The sequence below is a fragment of the Cryptomeria japonica genome, chromosome 11 (genome assembly GCF_030272615.1).
Source record: "Cryptomeria japonica chromosome 11, Sugi_1.0, whole genome shotgun sequence".
Lineage (NCBI taxonomy): Eukaryota > Viridiplantae > Streptophyta > Pinopsida > Cupressales > Cupressaceae > Cryptomeria > Cryptomeria japonica.
In genome coordinates, this window is record NC_081415.1 from 166170493 (window position 1) to 166186692 (window position 16200).

General features: G+C 35.8%; 1 protein-coding gene across 2 annotated transcripts in view; it reads right to left on the minus strand.

Moving 5' to 3' along the window:
• Nucleotides 1-2584: 2584 nt before the first annotated feature.
• The window catches only part of LOC131032495 (CRS2-associated factor 1, mitochondrial), a 37720-nt gene continuing 24104 nt past the window's right edge, over nt 2585-16200 (minus strand). The window contains exons 3-5 of one of the 2 annotated variants that reach the window (XM_057963503.2): nt 3912-4137; nt 3662-3789; nt 2585-3544 (exon numbers count right to left, since the gene is read on the minus strand). In XM_057963503.2, the coding sequence (XP_057819486.2) occupies nt 3314-3544; nt 3662-3789; nt 3912-4137 (585 nt within the window). In that variant the 3' untranslated portion in view covers nt 2585-3313. Of the gene's footprint in view, nt 3545-3637; nt 3790-3911; nt 4138-16200 lie in introns of both variants that reach the window. The other variant, XM_057963504.2, reaches the window with a different exon arrangement.

Here is a 16200-nt window from a genome sequence, read left to right on the forward strand (position 1 = left end):
TGATAGAAATTCGGAACCAAAGTTTTAATCCCCAATGAACTATTGCGGGGCAGAGAAGGTTTCATAGAACCATTCCATTTCAACCTGTTTGAACACAAAGAACCATTCCAACGAACAGAGCCATTCCAAGCCGACCAGTTTGGACACAGATAACCATTGGAGCCCACCATTTTTTGACCATTAATTTATGTATTGTTAACTACGTATTGATCTTTATTTTTATTAAAAAGGAGTAAATAGAATAACAGCGATGCCAACAATTGAAAAATAAATTGAATGAATGATTCAAATAATCTGATGATTACATTGAAAGATAAACACTTATATATAGAGGATACAAGATGATGTTCTATAATTAGAACATAACGTTGAAGTAAAAGATTAAAGAGCTAAACGCTAAATTAAGCGTAAAAGCTAAATTAAGCTTAAAAGCTAACTAACTCTAAAAAAAAACTAAATGCTAAATAAAGCTTAAAAGCTAATTAACTAAAAAGCTAAATGACCATTAAACAAGGAACTAAATATAGGTGACTAAAATATAGAAAAGTGTTAATGACCAAGAATACCAGAATCCATCCAACCTGACGTTGGGTAACCAAATTGAAACCTGAAACCATGATTTTGAGGAAAATCGGCAAACCCTTTTGCAGAAGAGTATCAACTCCAAAACTGACTACAAGATACCACGGTTGCAGGTGTTCACCCTGGCAGATGCAACCCAAACTAACTACAACAAAGCTCAATTTTTTAGGAGAAAAATCGATCAAAACCAGAGAACTTCTGGAATCACAAATCCCACACAAACTTTGCATATTACAAATAATTTTTTAGGAAAAAATCGTAAAAACCAGCAAACAATTTTTTAAGAAAAAATTGTGAAAACCTGGAAATCCCACGCAAACTTTGCGGATGACAAATAACTAAAATCTTACGTGAATATCGCAGATTACAGATGAGATAATTTTTAAGGGAAAATTATAAACCCTGCAAACAATTTTTGAGGAAAAAATTGTGAAAACTCTCCCATGACTTTTTGTGAAAAAATCAAAAAACCGACAAACAATTTTTCAGGAAAAAATCGTGAAAACCATGGGACCTATAAGACGAAGTCTGGCCTAATCAATCTAATCAAGGCAACGATATTCAAATATCGTGAACATGCACTGTTTCCAAGTGTTGTGACAGTTGTTGAAATTTTGTCTGTGTTCCAACATGATGTTAGTCAAAGATGCCATCACAAAAATGGAGGTTGAACGAAGTCAACCTAGTGAAAGCATGAGATAGAAGAATCTGATTCAAAAATCAAAATAGAAGCAACTGCACAAAAAATCTGAAACCCTGGAGGAGAATTCTGACACAAATTCCAAGGTGCAAATTTCAAAGTTTGGCAGAAACCCAGAAATTAAATTTTTTCTGCAATCAAAATGTAAATCCGACGGCTTAAAAATCAAGGCACGAAAAACGATGCACCCAAAAAAATTTGACGACAACCCAATTGAGGTCTCGAAAAACCCACCAAGAATCTACAAGCAAAATAAAATTGACTTGAACTGAAGGGTCAAAACCCTAATCGAAAATTGCAAAAACCTTAGGAAAACTTTCAATCTACAAAACAAAAACTCCAAGGTGCAGGCCCGAAAATCACCAGAATTCTAAAAAAAACATGAACTGCTGCCCAGCACAAAGAAATTCTCCCACGAACCAGAAACCTTCAAAAAAGCAAAATCATTTTTTTATAAAAAAACAATTGAAAAAAAACTAGAAAATATTCCAAAAAGAAGGGCATGAATTTTTATTAAAAAATTCGCCAAACTTTAAAGAATCCCATTGCCCTGCTCTAATACCATGAAAAATAAATTGAATGAATGATTCAAATAATCGGATAATTACATTGAAAGATATACACACGTATATATAGAGGTTACAAGACGATGTTCTATAATTAGAACATAACACTAAATTAAGCGTGAAAGTTAAATTAAGCTTAAAAACTAATTAACTAAAAAGAAAAAGCTAAATGTTAAATAAAGCTTAAACGCTAATTAAGTAAAAAGCCAAATGTCATTAAACAAGGAATTAAATATAGATGACTAAAATATAATTAAATATTCTAATAGCAATGTCAGCCAAAACTTGTTTTCTAGAATGATATATTAAAAGATACAATAATTTTGACATTTTATCATAAAATATATAAACACAATTGGCTCAACTGGTGAAAATGCTTGGCGCACAAAGAGTTCACAAGTGTTCTGCTGAGTGAACGCAAATAGACATAATTGTCAGACATAGGTGTCCCAAACAGCCCACTTGTTTAATTGATTTATGTACTCAGTGATAAATTAATTATTCGAAAGCACTACCAAAAAAGAGCCATGTAAAATTTTAAATATCTTTTATTAAACAAAAGCACATGTTTTTTAATAGCATGATACAAATACATCATTTTTCTATACTTGGTTTACATAATTAAAAACCAATCACCAACCTATATTTTCACATAATATATAAACAAGCAACTATATTGCAGCTGAAAAGAATAAAAACTGAATAGAATCTTAAAAAGACAAAACCTGAAAACCTCTTTTAGGTTAAAACATAGATTGATAGTTATCATATATAAATTATAAAACTAATTTTGTTGATAGGTTTGTTATTATATACATGATTTATATTACACTGTTCCAAAGAACTCGTTGCCTGCACCTCATGAACAAAATGGCTACCAATCTAGAAGATGGTTAGGAAACCATTCAGCTGTGACAAAAAATTCCTCTGCAAATCACAATGACTGGGAAGTTGGGTCTAAGAGGCTGACAAAAGTCCTCTAAGGTATACCAGACTAAATGAGAGAGATGCAAATAAATGTTCACAATTACACGGTAAAATGTATTCAATGAAACATCAATGAACAAACATGACGTACCGACTCTTACACCTTGAAGCATCCTAAAAACATGAATCTTCCAGGGGAACCCGTTATGAAAGTCAGACAGATCATCGAAGAGCACCAGTAGCATATTGAGTAAGCAATGCGATTCCATTATCTTTCCAGCAATTCTAACCAAACTAAAAGAAATCTGGTAAGTCAGCAATGTAATACCTAGGAACAATGACACGGCACAAGAAACTCATGTCAGATGTAATTTTTGAATATATATGGAAAACCTTTTCAATATATGGCCTTGCCCCAACAGAAACTGTGTAAAAGCCTGTGGCATTTTTCTGCAATACAAAACTATTTTATACAAGTTAGACAAAATATCATATGTAAACACAACCAAAACTTAATATTCAAACTTTCCCCTGCATCTCATCCTCCATGGGAGACATTGCACAATCTTTGAGGCAAAAAAATATTAGAAAAATATTCCAATGGCACTAAAGGAGATTCCTTCACAATCATCAGTGACTTTGTTCTGTCAAGGGGAACATATTTGGAGCCTTGCAAATACAATGATGTCTTTAGCAAAGCCGCATTTTTCCCACTCCAGATTACAATTTGTTCTTTTTCAAATGTAACAAGGACACATGGTACCAGATCCTGTAGATTAGAAATGTAAAGAGGTTAAAAAAGCCAACTGAATTTTGAGAAATACCTGTAAGTATGGAATATATTAAGGTTTTTATAATTTACCAGTGCCTACTGAACATGACATACCCTAAGCTTAGCACCTATCTTCCTGTAGTCACTTTTTGGTAGACCCTTACAATCTATCCTTGCAAGGTCATTATTCTTGAAGGCATCCCGTACATTATGCACAAGTCCACAATAAACACCATTCTTCTCTGTATTAAAAAAACAGCACAGAAACATGATGCACAAAGATCTAAATAGAGAAGCAGAATATAAAACCTATAATGGAGAGTGCAAATAAGAAGCATGTACAAGAAGACATATCAACACTCACTCAATTTTGTCAAAGGTGGAGTGTTAAGACCTCTCTTTCTCATCGCTTTTGTTTCTGCAACTGTGAACCCATCAACGGTTGTCTTGATGAGCCTTGGATATACAGGTGTGTGTGGTTTCCATAGCATTAGTGGAATGATCGGCCTTTCTTTGGGTTTGTAATTTCTTCCTCTGTACAAGGTGATGATATTATGATTGTGATAAATTATTTTTCCACCAGTTTTGTCCTGAAAGGTTTAACTTCAACTTAATCAACAATGTGATACATGACAAAACATAAATATTAATATCAAAAATACCCAATACATTGATAGCATATAAACACCCAAAACATTGATAGTATATGGTATATACCCCAGTGGAAAAAAAAAATTGGGTTAGGGTTAGGGTTTCCTGAAAAATGTCAAAACCAACCAAAATCATGATTTTATCAGTTTGAACTTTGGGGCGGTTTTTTCACAATTTAAATGCAATTAAATCAGTTTAACTTGTGAATTTTTACTGAAAACCTCAACAGACATTTTTGTTTTTATATTGCTATTTTTTCACCAAAAAACTAAAGCTGTCAGGCAAATCATGACTTATCACAAATGTTTTGCAATTATTTCTTCTATAGCGTATACATCAATGGATTCAAGTCTTTTTTCATGTTCTGCTTTCATTTAATTTAAATCCATAGATATTAGGTCTGTTCTTTGTGACTTGTTTCTCCCTTGGTCCTGTGTTGCCGTGTGTTTTTTCCTTTCTAATTATGTCTTCCTTTCCAACTCTGTTTTTCCCATCCTTATAATGCTCCCTCCTAAAAGCCCCGGTGATTTCTTTATAGAGGGGTAAATTAATAATAAACTACTATTAATACTTAAGTTTTAATAAAGGTCAAGAGGCATACAAAAAGTTAAGTCCACTAAAGGAAAAAGATATACAAGGAAGACCGAGCAAGAAGTAAGAATAGATGAACGGAATACATTTTATTTATCTAATTATGCCAAAGGCATCTCCTTATATGAAATGGACAACCTCATTATACAAATCAACGATCCAAAATGCACAAAGAGCAGTGCAAGATGATTGAACATGTTTGGTGTGTTGATTTTTAACCAATAGGCTATTCCTCATCAAAACTCCACCACATTCGTCATGTCTGACGCCAGCAACATCTGTTTTTCATCTCAGCAAACGCACAATGTATCAACAATCACAATAAATTTTGGCGTCACATCTGCAGAGAGAAAGGACAACAGAACCAATAGAAACAATGGAAAATAGAAGTCATCGTATACACGATCCCCACCTCTGCTGGTACATGGAGTGGTGTTCCCAGTACAAAACTGAAAAAACTTTAAATGGGTAATAATACATTTATCTGCCTTTTTCTTAGTCGAATTTAATGTAAGCTAATCCCTTAGCTGGAACTCAGTGGCCTCCTCTTTGTCACTGCTGTGGAAAGCATCAAATAATTTGATGCTGCCCTAGGCATGTATTTGTAAACCAGAAGATTTCAATTGTTGTTTGACAGGTAACTTTCAAGATCAACTACTTCAAATTATGGCAAAAATTCATCTTCTCCAAGGAAGCTGCCTCTCACCAGTCTGATCCGCTCAATTACATCCAAAGCCACGACCTCGCAGCCTTAAAAACATCAAAACCCTCAGTAACCTCAAATCACAAAAGAACAACAAAAGCCTCTCCCTCGGCGCCTTCAACAGCAGCGATCCATGAGCAGCAGCGGCAGCAACAGCGATAGTAACACCAGCAAGATTGGATGTGCATAATATATGTTTGCTTTACTGTAATCTCATTTGTTATTTTTCCTAGACATCTTTTCTTTCTTTGACATTGGTTGAGAAATATAGGGGAAAAAAAAGAGACAGAAGCAAGAAAAAGCATCAAAACAAAAAGGCCATTGTATTTGACAAAAATCGGTGCATTTCGTCTTTGCTTGTGTTTTGTGATTTTCAAATTATTTATATCTTGGGCTTCAATGACATGTATCTGGCCTGGATGGTGACTATTTTTGTTCAGTTATGATCTCTGCCTACTTCAGCTCGGGTATACCATTTACTGTTAAGGATTGCATCAAACCAAATTTAGATTGTTATGTGCATGGCTAATGGGTTGTTTATGTTCTAGTCTTTGGACGATATGAGCTCCTAAAGTCTTTTCCACAAATCAAATATGAGCATATCCTACAATCATGTCATTCCATGAGACCACATCTCTTTAAGGCATTCTGTCAAACAGTTCACGTGCCTTGCCTATGCTTGCTCATTTTGTATGCATATCTATGAGGGTAGTTGCAACTTTAATCTGTATGATTTGATGTTTGTGTATACCCTGTTGCAATGCCCATTATAGCACAGGCAAAGGAGATGATGCCAAAGGTTGTGGAAGTTGTCTTTACACCTAGCAATCGCATTCACTTGAAAATTTCCAAAGCATTTTCAAAAAATCCAGTTTGTGCATATCCTGCAAACAGTGCTTTCCATGATAATGCATCTCTTCAAGGCATTCTGATAAATTGCCTCGTCTCTGCTCCACTATAAAAAGTAATCAAGAATACAAATCTGCATTAATTTTCTTAAGAATCCTTGAATTATAAGGTTTCAAATTTTGAGTTTTAAAAAACTGGATGTGGGTACCTATTACTGGGATTTGTTTTTTTGTCTTTTTTAAATTGGCTATGTTTGAACAAATTACTGGTGATTTACAGATCCAGATTTAGATCCAGATTTGCGGGTTTGATGTTCCTTTTTGGGAGCTGCTTAAAATGCATTAGAGAATTATCATATGAAGCGAGTTATATGCAATTGGTGCGAACTCTTGAAAAATAAAATAGGAAACAATCCTCTTGTATGAACTCTGCATTTTATTTAAATTGTTATTGAGCAATAGAGATTGATTTTTGATAATCTTTGAATATGTGTTATAAACTCTATACCCAGGGCAGTTTTGTGAAGTGAAATCTTATATAATGTTTTCAAGAGTTTTATATGTTTGCTTGTTTTGATTATTGATTCTATTGTGTTTTCTAAAATTTTCTTTTTGATCTAATTTACAAATCATTAATATTTTCTCATATTAGTTATATTTTGATTGCTTATTGGATATCCTTACTAATTATTTTAGGGAGTATGTTATCATTAAAAATTTGAAGTTTCAATTAACTAGCAAATAATGTTGCTTCATTAATCATGTTTGTATTGTACCTTGATGATGTCGGTTGAGGTCAATGGTGATAATGCAGTTCCATCTACAAGTTTTTGAAATCAAGCAAAGGTGGATTTTAGGGTGACAGCATAAAATGGAACTTCACTAAGAATTTGGTGGACAAAGATGGAAATGTAGTTGATACATATGCATCCAAAACATGTTCGTTGAAGATTTAGGTACTTAGAAATATAAACATCTTCAGTTCTATATATCATATTCCATTATTTGGTTAATTTATTCTATGAAAATTGCATTTTCCATAAAAACTCTTCGAAGAGGTTTTCTTGTTCTATGCCTTACAAGAATAATGGCTAACATGTGTAATCTTTTAATTGGAGAAAGATACCGAGAAATTGTTGGGTGTTGTCTAATGCTTTGAGAAACAATCAAGAGCTCAATGCAAATGTTGAACAATTTAAAATTATATCTTCACACTTGTGGTGTTTAAAGCAATATGTTTTTGATTAAAAAAGCAGCGTTAGCTAGGGCGCCGACCCATAACATAGTCAGAGACTATCAAAAAGACAAAACAAACCAAGGGAGCAAGCCCCTTTACAACAAACAGATCAAAAAACAAACTAGACCCAACTCAAGGAGGGGAAGAGACACCCAAACCTTGAGAGGGAGAGGTTAGGACAAGGGGGGAAGACCTCCCCTTCCGCCTTCGACGAACCACAATCCAAGCAATACAATCATTAGGACCAAGAGAGAGATCAGGTGGAAGTGATTCAGCAGAGTTGTGATCAGAAGTAGTTGCAGAGAAGTGTTGTAGAACCGCAGCAAGAAGCTAAGAAACAGCGGCAGATTGTTGCAGGGTAGGCTATCGAAGCAGAGCAGCACCAGAAGCAGGCTCAACAGTAGTAGTACAAGGCTGCTGAACAGTAGTGAGAGGATTAGTAGAAGGTTCAACAGCAGTGAGAGGCTCTTCATCACAGGAGGAAACATCATCCTCATGAGAGGAACAAGTAGTATCCAACGCATTGACAGTCAAATGTTCAATGGTGGCATCTTTCCACCAAGTAGCAGCACCCTTATGGTGAGGAAGAAAACAATCTGAAGCAAGATGCCCCATTGAGAAACATTTTCGACAACAGAAGGGCAGGCCCTCATAATCCACGGCTGAGACCAAGGCCTATCCCCAACCATAAGAACAACATCCTTGGGGAGAGGCGAGGAGATGTCGATGTCAACCAACAAGCGAGCAAAGGTAGAGTGCCCCATAGAAGATGTGGCCTCATCCACCTTCAAGAAACGACCAATGGAGTTGCCAATGACCTCCTAGCAGGAGAGTTCCCAAAAATGGAGGGGGAGATTAGGAAGGCGGACCCATATTGGACGCATAGACAATGATTTAGTAAGAGGATTAAAAGAGGTTGTCCAAGGCTTGACAGAAAGAGAGTGATCTCCCCAAGCCCACACTTTGTCCAAAACCAAGTTTCTATCCAAGGTAGAAGTAAAAGATGGAATAAAAAAACCCTTCCCACAAGGAAAGAGCTCAATGTTGTGGGCAATTAGAGGTTTCCAAGAGTTACTCATCCAACGATGGAGGTCTGGAAGAGTGCCAAATCTTCCCCTGTGGTGGTTTGTGGCCAGGATGTTGTGGACAATATTGACTTCTATCAAAGTAATGCTTTGGTGTGCAGATTTTCTGGTTTGTAAACATAAAAAGTTGTCCAACTGAACAGTTAAACTCGAAATTTAGTTTTGAATATAGAAATCTAATTGTTCGAATGAAGTAAAATTGTTTTTTTTATATTAAAATCACATTAAACTAATCTTATTAATCTTCTAGGTACGCTTATTCACGAAGTCAAGACTGCTTTACTTCATATTCTTCATTATGAATATTCAAAATTGATTTTACCTTTTACAAAATTATTCATTAGTCAAGAATTTACTAAATTCACATGCTAGAAACATTCTTTTGCCGAATAAGAAAATTAATAATGATATTCTATTTTCTTCAATCACTTGACTTTATGAATATTGTTAACTAGAGTTAATACTTGCTATGCAATCCTTGCTCCAGATACATGTCATTGAAGCCTAAGATATACTATGTGAGGACTTAGTTGTAACATAGCTCTTGTTTATTAATTATTTACTCCTACATACGAAAATTCTTCGTACAATTGCTTTTAAAGCTTTCCAATGTTGTACTCACTTGTTTTTGAGACAATTGTTATTTAGATATTCTTCATTTTGTATTAAATATATATATTTAATATAATAGTTATTTATAATATTATTATTAATAATATATATCTATAATACATATAATATTAGAATGGAGTCTAACATGCTCTTCCACCCTCTCTCTCCCTCTCTCCCTATTGCAAACATAACATGAGCCGATTGGTAATGAATCTTGATTATCTTCCCAATTCATAAATTTATTTTAAGTTATGATTAGATCCTTTTAAGTGGATGCATAGTTTATTTGAAGCTATCACTTCTTCATTGAAACTAGCCTACCAATTGACCTTATCTGCTACACAAATGTAGCAAAAAATAGACCAATTTTTTTCATAATTGACCTTCCACATATCCTCAGCGTACCCATTGCACACATCGGTGCAATTGCTAGTTATTAATCTTTTGAAGTGCGGACTGTAGTTCAGAGGCTTATTTGTTGGCTGTAAAGATGATCAAGGTGCAAATGGCAGATCAAGGAATAAAAATACGGAGCTTGATAGCAACAAATATGGCAAGGTTGATTCTTCTTGCTCTAGAGATGGCAACCTAAACTGTCATATTCAAGTTGAACTTTTCCTGTGCAATTTAACAATAATACAGAGGCCAACAATTAACCAGATTTTTCAGTTATTGAATCCAATGCTGATCCCAAACAAGAGATAAAAGAGGAGTGCATGGAAAAGGCAGGAAGCATTTTTATGGATTTAACAATGACTAATCTCCCAAACCTATTCACGAAATGCAAGGATGATAGTATCAACCTTACAACATTAAAAGACTACGTTGATAGCTTTGTTGAGGTAAGTATAGTAACAACAACTCTTCAAGGACATTACTGTAGTACAGAGTTGAACATTAACCAAGACAATTAGAAAATCATAACTTGATGCAAAGTTTACAATTCCTAACTATATCAGAGTGTCACAACAGAAGCTAATCACATCACAAGGAGGATCAATGTCTAGGAATTACAAATCTCCAAGGTTGTTTGGGATCTTGGTAACTTTGGGAGCTTCCTGACTTGCGATTGCTTGAGGACAAGCAATGTTGGGAAGGACAGACTGTAATACCCCCTCCTAAATGCCCCTATGATTTCCTTTAAGAAGCATATATTAACAATAAACTAAAATTAAAAATTTAAGTTTTAAACAAGGGCATTTGAGAAGATACATCCATCGAAGAAAAAAGGTATGTAAGGAAGACCAAGCAAAGAGAAAGAATAATTGAATAAAATACATCTTTTATTATCTAATTATTACTACTCTGGAGCAGAAAACTGCGATTCACTCTGATCCAAAGACGGAACCCCTTAAAGTTTGGAATTAGAGGATGGAACCCCTAAAAATTTGATTAATAAATTAGAGGATGAAAGCCCTGATTCAGATTTGGGGCAATGTACCCTAAGATTGCATGGAAGTTTCATGTGTTAGACAGTTAGAATTGCTGTCAATAATTAGTGTACAGTTTTGGAGACCTTTCAAAGACATTCCAATCAATTGTAATTTGCTGCAGATTTAAAATTAACTTATTAGCCACTACTGAAGATAAGTCTGAATTCTCTAAGTAGAATTCTAAATATAATATCTATTAAAGAATCAAACATATTAACTAAAATTTATGAATCGAATTCATCCAAAAGCAATAAATATTGATTGTTTATTTATAAATTGAGTAGAAATTATCATAATTGTGTGCTTAAGGTTTGATATATACAAAACTTTCTAAAAAGGACATTACAATCCTGTCTTGCCTTCCATCTTCCCTCTTTCCTTTGTATTTGTTGGACTTTAAGACCTCTCCTTACCAACATGCCCATTGCTCAACCCCAATGCCCCCAACCTGTGGTTTTTCCAACTCTCAAACTCCAATATTTCCAACGTTGATTCTGTTCTCATTCCAACTTCCCAGCATGTGTTGTAATGTCATTGAATGGTCTATTTTGGTAACATAAATTTCAGAGGTGGGATCTTTCAACCCTTAATCATTGTTCAAAATGGAAGATGCCAATTCACACTATAGCCGACCTGTTATTGTTGTGATAGTTATAAAAGGGTGAATACGTCCATTCAGGGAGTATCATCTATCACTTTACACAAAACACTATCTGCAAATTGATTGACAATAGTGTTTGAGCATGGAGATCAGAAGACAAAACCCCTTTGATTTTGTAAGTTAGAGGACAAAACCCTTTTTGCTGGAGAGCAGTCTCAATTCAGAGGACGCATTGGAGCTTCATTGACAGAAAATTTAAGTTGTATTGCATTGGTTCAATTTGCTGTTACCGTGAGTATGTGTTGATGTGTCTTTTGTACACAACCAAACACAGAATAAAATACCTAAAGGTACCTTATCCTCTCTTGAACAAAGTTCCCCGACTGCTCAAGATCTCGCCGAAAGATCAGTCGGAGTAACTCCAAGGTTCTGTATGTAGGTTCTCTACGTGTGGACAAGCTCTTTGCGGTACGATGTGATTTTTCTAGAATCACAAGGGGACTTACTTTCGACGACCTGAACGTCTGATTTGCTTTGGGTATTATTGGAACGTGGAATTTCACCGGCCCTTGATTTTGAAAAAAGGAAAAAGGATAAGGGTTGGAACGGGATCTATTTCTAACATTAAGAATGTAAGAGCAATGAATGACCTTTGATGAAATTCTAACTAAGTCTTGCTTTGACATCCTAGGATCATCTCCACAAGATTAGTGCAATCTTCTAAGGATGGCTTTATGATGTTCAGATCACCGCTACAAGCATAGATACCGTCAGGTTGATGCATATCAATGAAGAAGCGATAATTGAAGTTAAGCTTAAGCTGAATGATTCCAATTGACTACGCAAGGCAAGTCTGCAATCAACAAACCGCTAGTAGTATGGATATACGAATTTCACCGTTGATCATACAAATTTCTTCCATTCACCTAATAACATGAAATCAAATTTGAAAAGTATAGAGACCATGCAAATTGTTGAATTGACACATAGAATTCACCATTTCTTCAATGAAGTTTACAAGTCTTTTGCAACAATGTCTTGGCAACAATCTTTGCCTTCTCTTTCTACTCTACTCTAAAATGCTACTAATTATTGACTATTCTCTCTAACTATTTCCTATTCTCTGACTATTAACTATTAGCTAACTATTAACCTTTACAAATGAAGAGCCAGAGCTTTATATAGAGAGCTCCTTACAAACAGACGGCTCTGATTGACTTAGAACCAATGGCTAGGATTACAAGATAGAAACCCTAATTAGGGTTTGCTACAACAAACTTTCTTAGCCAATTAGAAAATTACATTCCCGGAGCGATGACCAATAGGAAGCAAGGGTAGGTACACCGAAGTTTGTGCCGCCTCCGATAGATTAGATACATTGAATCTGGTCCTATTGAGGTGGACCAATCCGACTGGAGAAGCAGTGACTAGGATGCTACCTTGCCTAATGCTTGTGACTTGGTTGATCCTCCTCTGTCTTTGATATGATGAATGATGTACTTCCTTTGCTTGACCAGGCTTCCTTATTGTCAAGTCTTCATTCTCTAGTAGCATATCTCGCCCTGAAATGCTGGCAAAGCCTTTCTTTGTCATCTTGTGGTAGAATGAGGTATTGAGGCTAACTTGAACTCCTTGAACACTCCTAGTCATCCAATGCCTCAAAGCATCTTGAGTCTTCCCCTTTTGCATGTGGAACGTCCTTGATGATGATGGACTGAAAGAGGTCGTCCTTGTCCTGGCTTGGTCTCCTCCCATCTGCAAAATAAACCAAAGGATGATTAAGCACATATGACATATTCATTTCAACATAGCATTTTCCACCTTAAATCATTAATGAGAAGACATCAAAATGGAATTTCGTTCAATGTCCTCTCCAAGGACAAGCCCTATAAAAATTTTGCTCTGGACCCTTAGGAAGGGTCAGGAGCAAATTTTGACAAAGTTACTCAATCAGACCTCATTTTCATCATTACTTCACCAAGATCAAGTCATTCACCTCCAAAATTGCCAAGGAATAGGTTTTGCTCAAGGACCTAGGGAAAATATTAGACCACTTAGGAATTTTGCTCTGGACCCTCTGGAAAGGTCAGGGCCTATAAGGGATTTTGCCGAGGACAATTAATCACTCCTTTACTCCAAAATTCCCCCCAAAGCAAGCATATGCTTAGTTTTCTCTTCTCCAAAGCCTAGGGATCCATGTCCTAACCTTGGTTATGGGCAAGTTAGGTGAAATTGAGAATTTCGCTAGCTTTAGACTTATTTCTTGACTTCCTTCACTTCAATTCACCTAACAAGGCAAGAATACCTCACTCCACCTTCAACCATGCCATAGGAATCAATGTTTTGGCTTCACTCAAGGAGACAATGGTTGATTTGGAGAATTTCTCTCTAGACCCTTTGGAAGGGTCAGGAGCGAAATTCATGTTTTGCATGTTTTCCCTCACTCAACTCCATTCCTCCCACTTTTTTCTAACTTGCTTCTCACCTCTGGATCTATCTCTCAACTTGCTTGACAACATTTACTTGGCCTCAAAAATGGCTAAAAGGAGAATTTCGCTAAAAAACATGGCCAGGGACAGGACCTATAAGGGATTTCGCCCTGGACCCTTTGGAAGGGTCAAGAGCGAAATCCTTGTCCAAACTTAAAATCTTCATTTCTGGAGGCGACAATCCATTCAAGAGCAATCCTAGGGGCATCTCCCAACTTCTCCCAACTTGGTCTAGGCTTAGCTTGGCATAAAAATAAAAGGAAAAGGTAGTTTTAAGTAATGTCGCTCTAGACGCTTTGGAAGGGTCAGGAGCGAAATTCATATTTTGAGCTTATTCTTTCATTCCTCACTTTTAGTCACTCCCTAAGGCAAAAACATGTCAAACACTTCCCAACATGCTTTAGAAACTAAGAACTTGGTTTGAATAAGGAAGAAATTGAGGTCTATGGGGATTTTCGCTCTGGACCCTTTGGAAGGGTCAGGAGCGAAATCCATGTTCTTGGTTGGTTTCCCACTTCCTTCATCCAATTCTCCTTCAAACTTGATCGAATTCAAGCTCCTTTCTTCTCACTTAAGTGAATCTACCATCAAATTAGCTCAAGACAAGGTCATTTTCATCATTTTAGGCAAGATAGGGGGTCAAACTAAGGATTTCGCTCTAGACCCTTTGGAAGGGTCAGGAGCGAAATTCTCCTTCTAGGTTGATTTTCACCATTTCATCACCTCAAACCTCATTTCAAAGGCTAGAACACGTCAAGGTCACTCCGACCATGCCTTAGAAATCCAAAACTTGGCCATAACAAGGAAGATAATGAAGGTTTTGTGAATTTCGCTCTGGAACCTTTGGAAGGGTCAGGAGCGAAATTCCTACTTGGGCTCATTTCTCACCTTTTTCCTCCCTTTCTTGGCTTGAACATGACTTCTTAGGCTTCCTCCTACCATCATCAAGTAAAATTGCTCTCAAAGTGGCATTTATTTCAAGGTCTAAGTGAGAAAATAAGGTCATTCAAGAATTTTGCTCTGGACCCTTTGGAAGGGTCAGGAGCGAAATTCATATTGAGGCTCAAATCTTGACTTCATTTCTCACATTTCTTCATCCAAACAAGTGTTTTGCCCTCAATAATGCCTGGGAATGAGTTAGTTCTAAGTTTGGGTCAAAGTAGAATGTCTTATGGAGAATTTCGTTCTAGACCCTTTGGAAGGGTCAGGAGCGAAATTAAAATTCTCTTTGGACCCTTTGGAAGGGTCAGGAGCAAAATTTGACATTTTGGTCTCTCCGTCAGGATTCATATATGGAATATAACATTTGAGTATAAGTTATATGGAATATAACATTTAAGTATAACATTTTGCTCTTTCTTCTTTCTTATACTTTTAAGTTATATTCTATATATACTGTCAGGGTGTTTGAGAGTGGTTTCGGACCTCCAGGAGTTATAATGCAAAATCTAGTTTTTGGAGGATTCTTCAATTTTCCAGACTTAGTCAAATTTCAGGATCAGGATGGCGTTCCAAACCTAGACAAATTTCAGGACATTTGAAGATTAGGATGATATTCCAGACTTTATCCCTCACCAATTTGACCTAACTCAGACCTTCAAAGATGATATTCACTCACCAAGCTTCATTGACCTCCTCAAACTCAAACAAGACACAATTAGCAACAAGAGCAAAACTTTGTCCTAAGGAAGACTTTCAAAGATGACCCTAACCCGGAGCATCCACTGACTCACCTTTAGCTAAAACAGAGCCTTCTATCTCAGTGATCCCTCTGGCAACACTCAGCATGCAAAGGCTAATAGACAAAACCCTAAAAACCTAGAAAGCAAACCCCAGAAAGCAAAAAATGTAGGGGTACCCATTTGCAATGGGGTGATGTGTGAATACGTCACAACAGTATGTACAAGAAAGCTTAATGTTGTTGCAATCGCCAAAGTTACAAACTATTTGAATCTGATTCAATCTTTATTTGTAATAAGAGAAAGATCATGAGTATATCTATTAATTGTTGTTTGCTGATTAGAATGCAATGATAATGATAACGTGTAAAGAGTGAACTGAATCCGATTTATTTAGGATCTGATTTAAATGGTAGAATCCAGTATCATTGTTTCAAATAATAAAAATTTGTATAAGGTTAAAAATCAGATTTACTTTTAGCAATTTGGCCTGGACATTACATGTTTATATTCTCTAATCCAAAAAATGTCAACAGAACTGCAGTAATCCAAATTACAAGCACACCTGCATAAAAATGAATTTTGTTTGGAATCGACTCTTCAACGTTCTCTCGTACCTGCTGTGAATTTGTTGAAAATATACAACTAGAAGCATCACTATTTATTCTCAAACCTCAAAAGTCAATTACCTTTCAATATCTTTCACTTGCATGATTATGTGTAC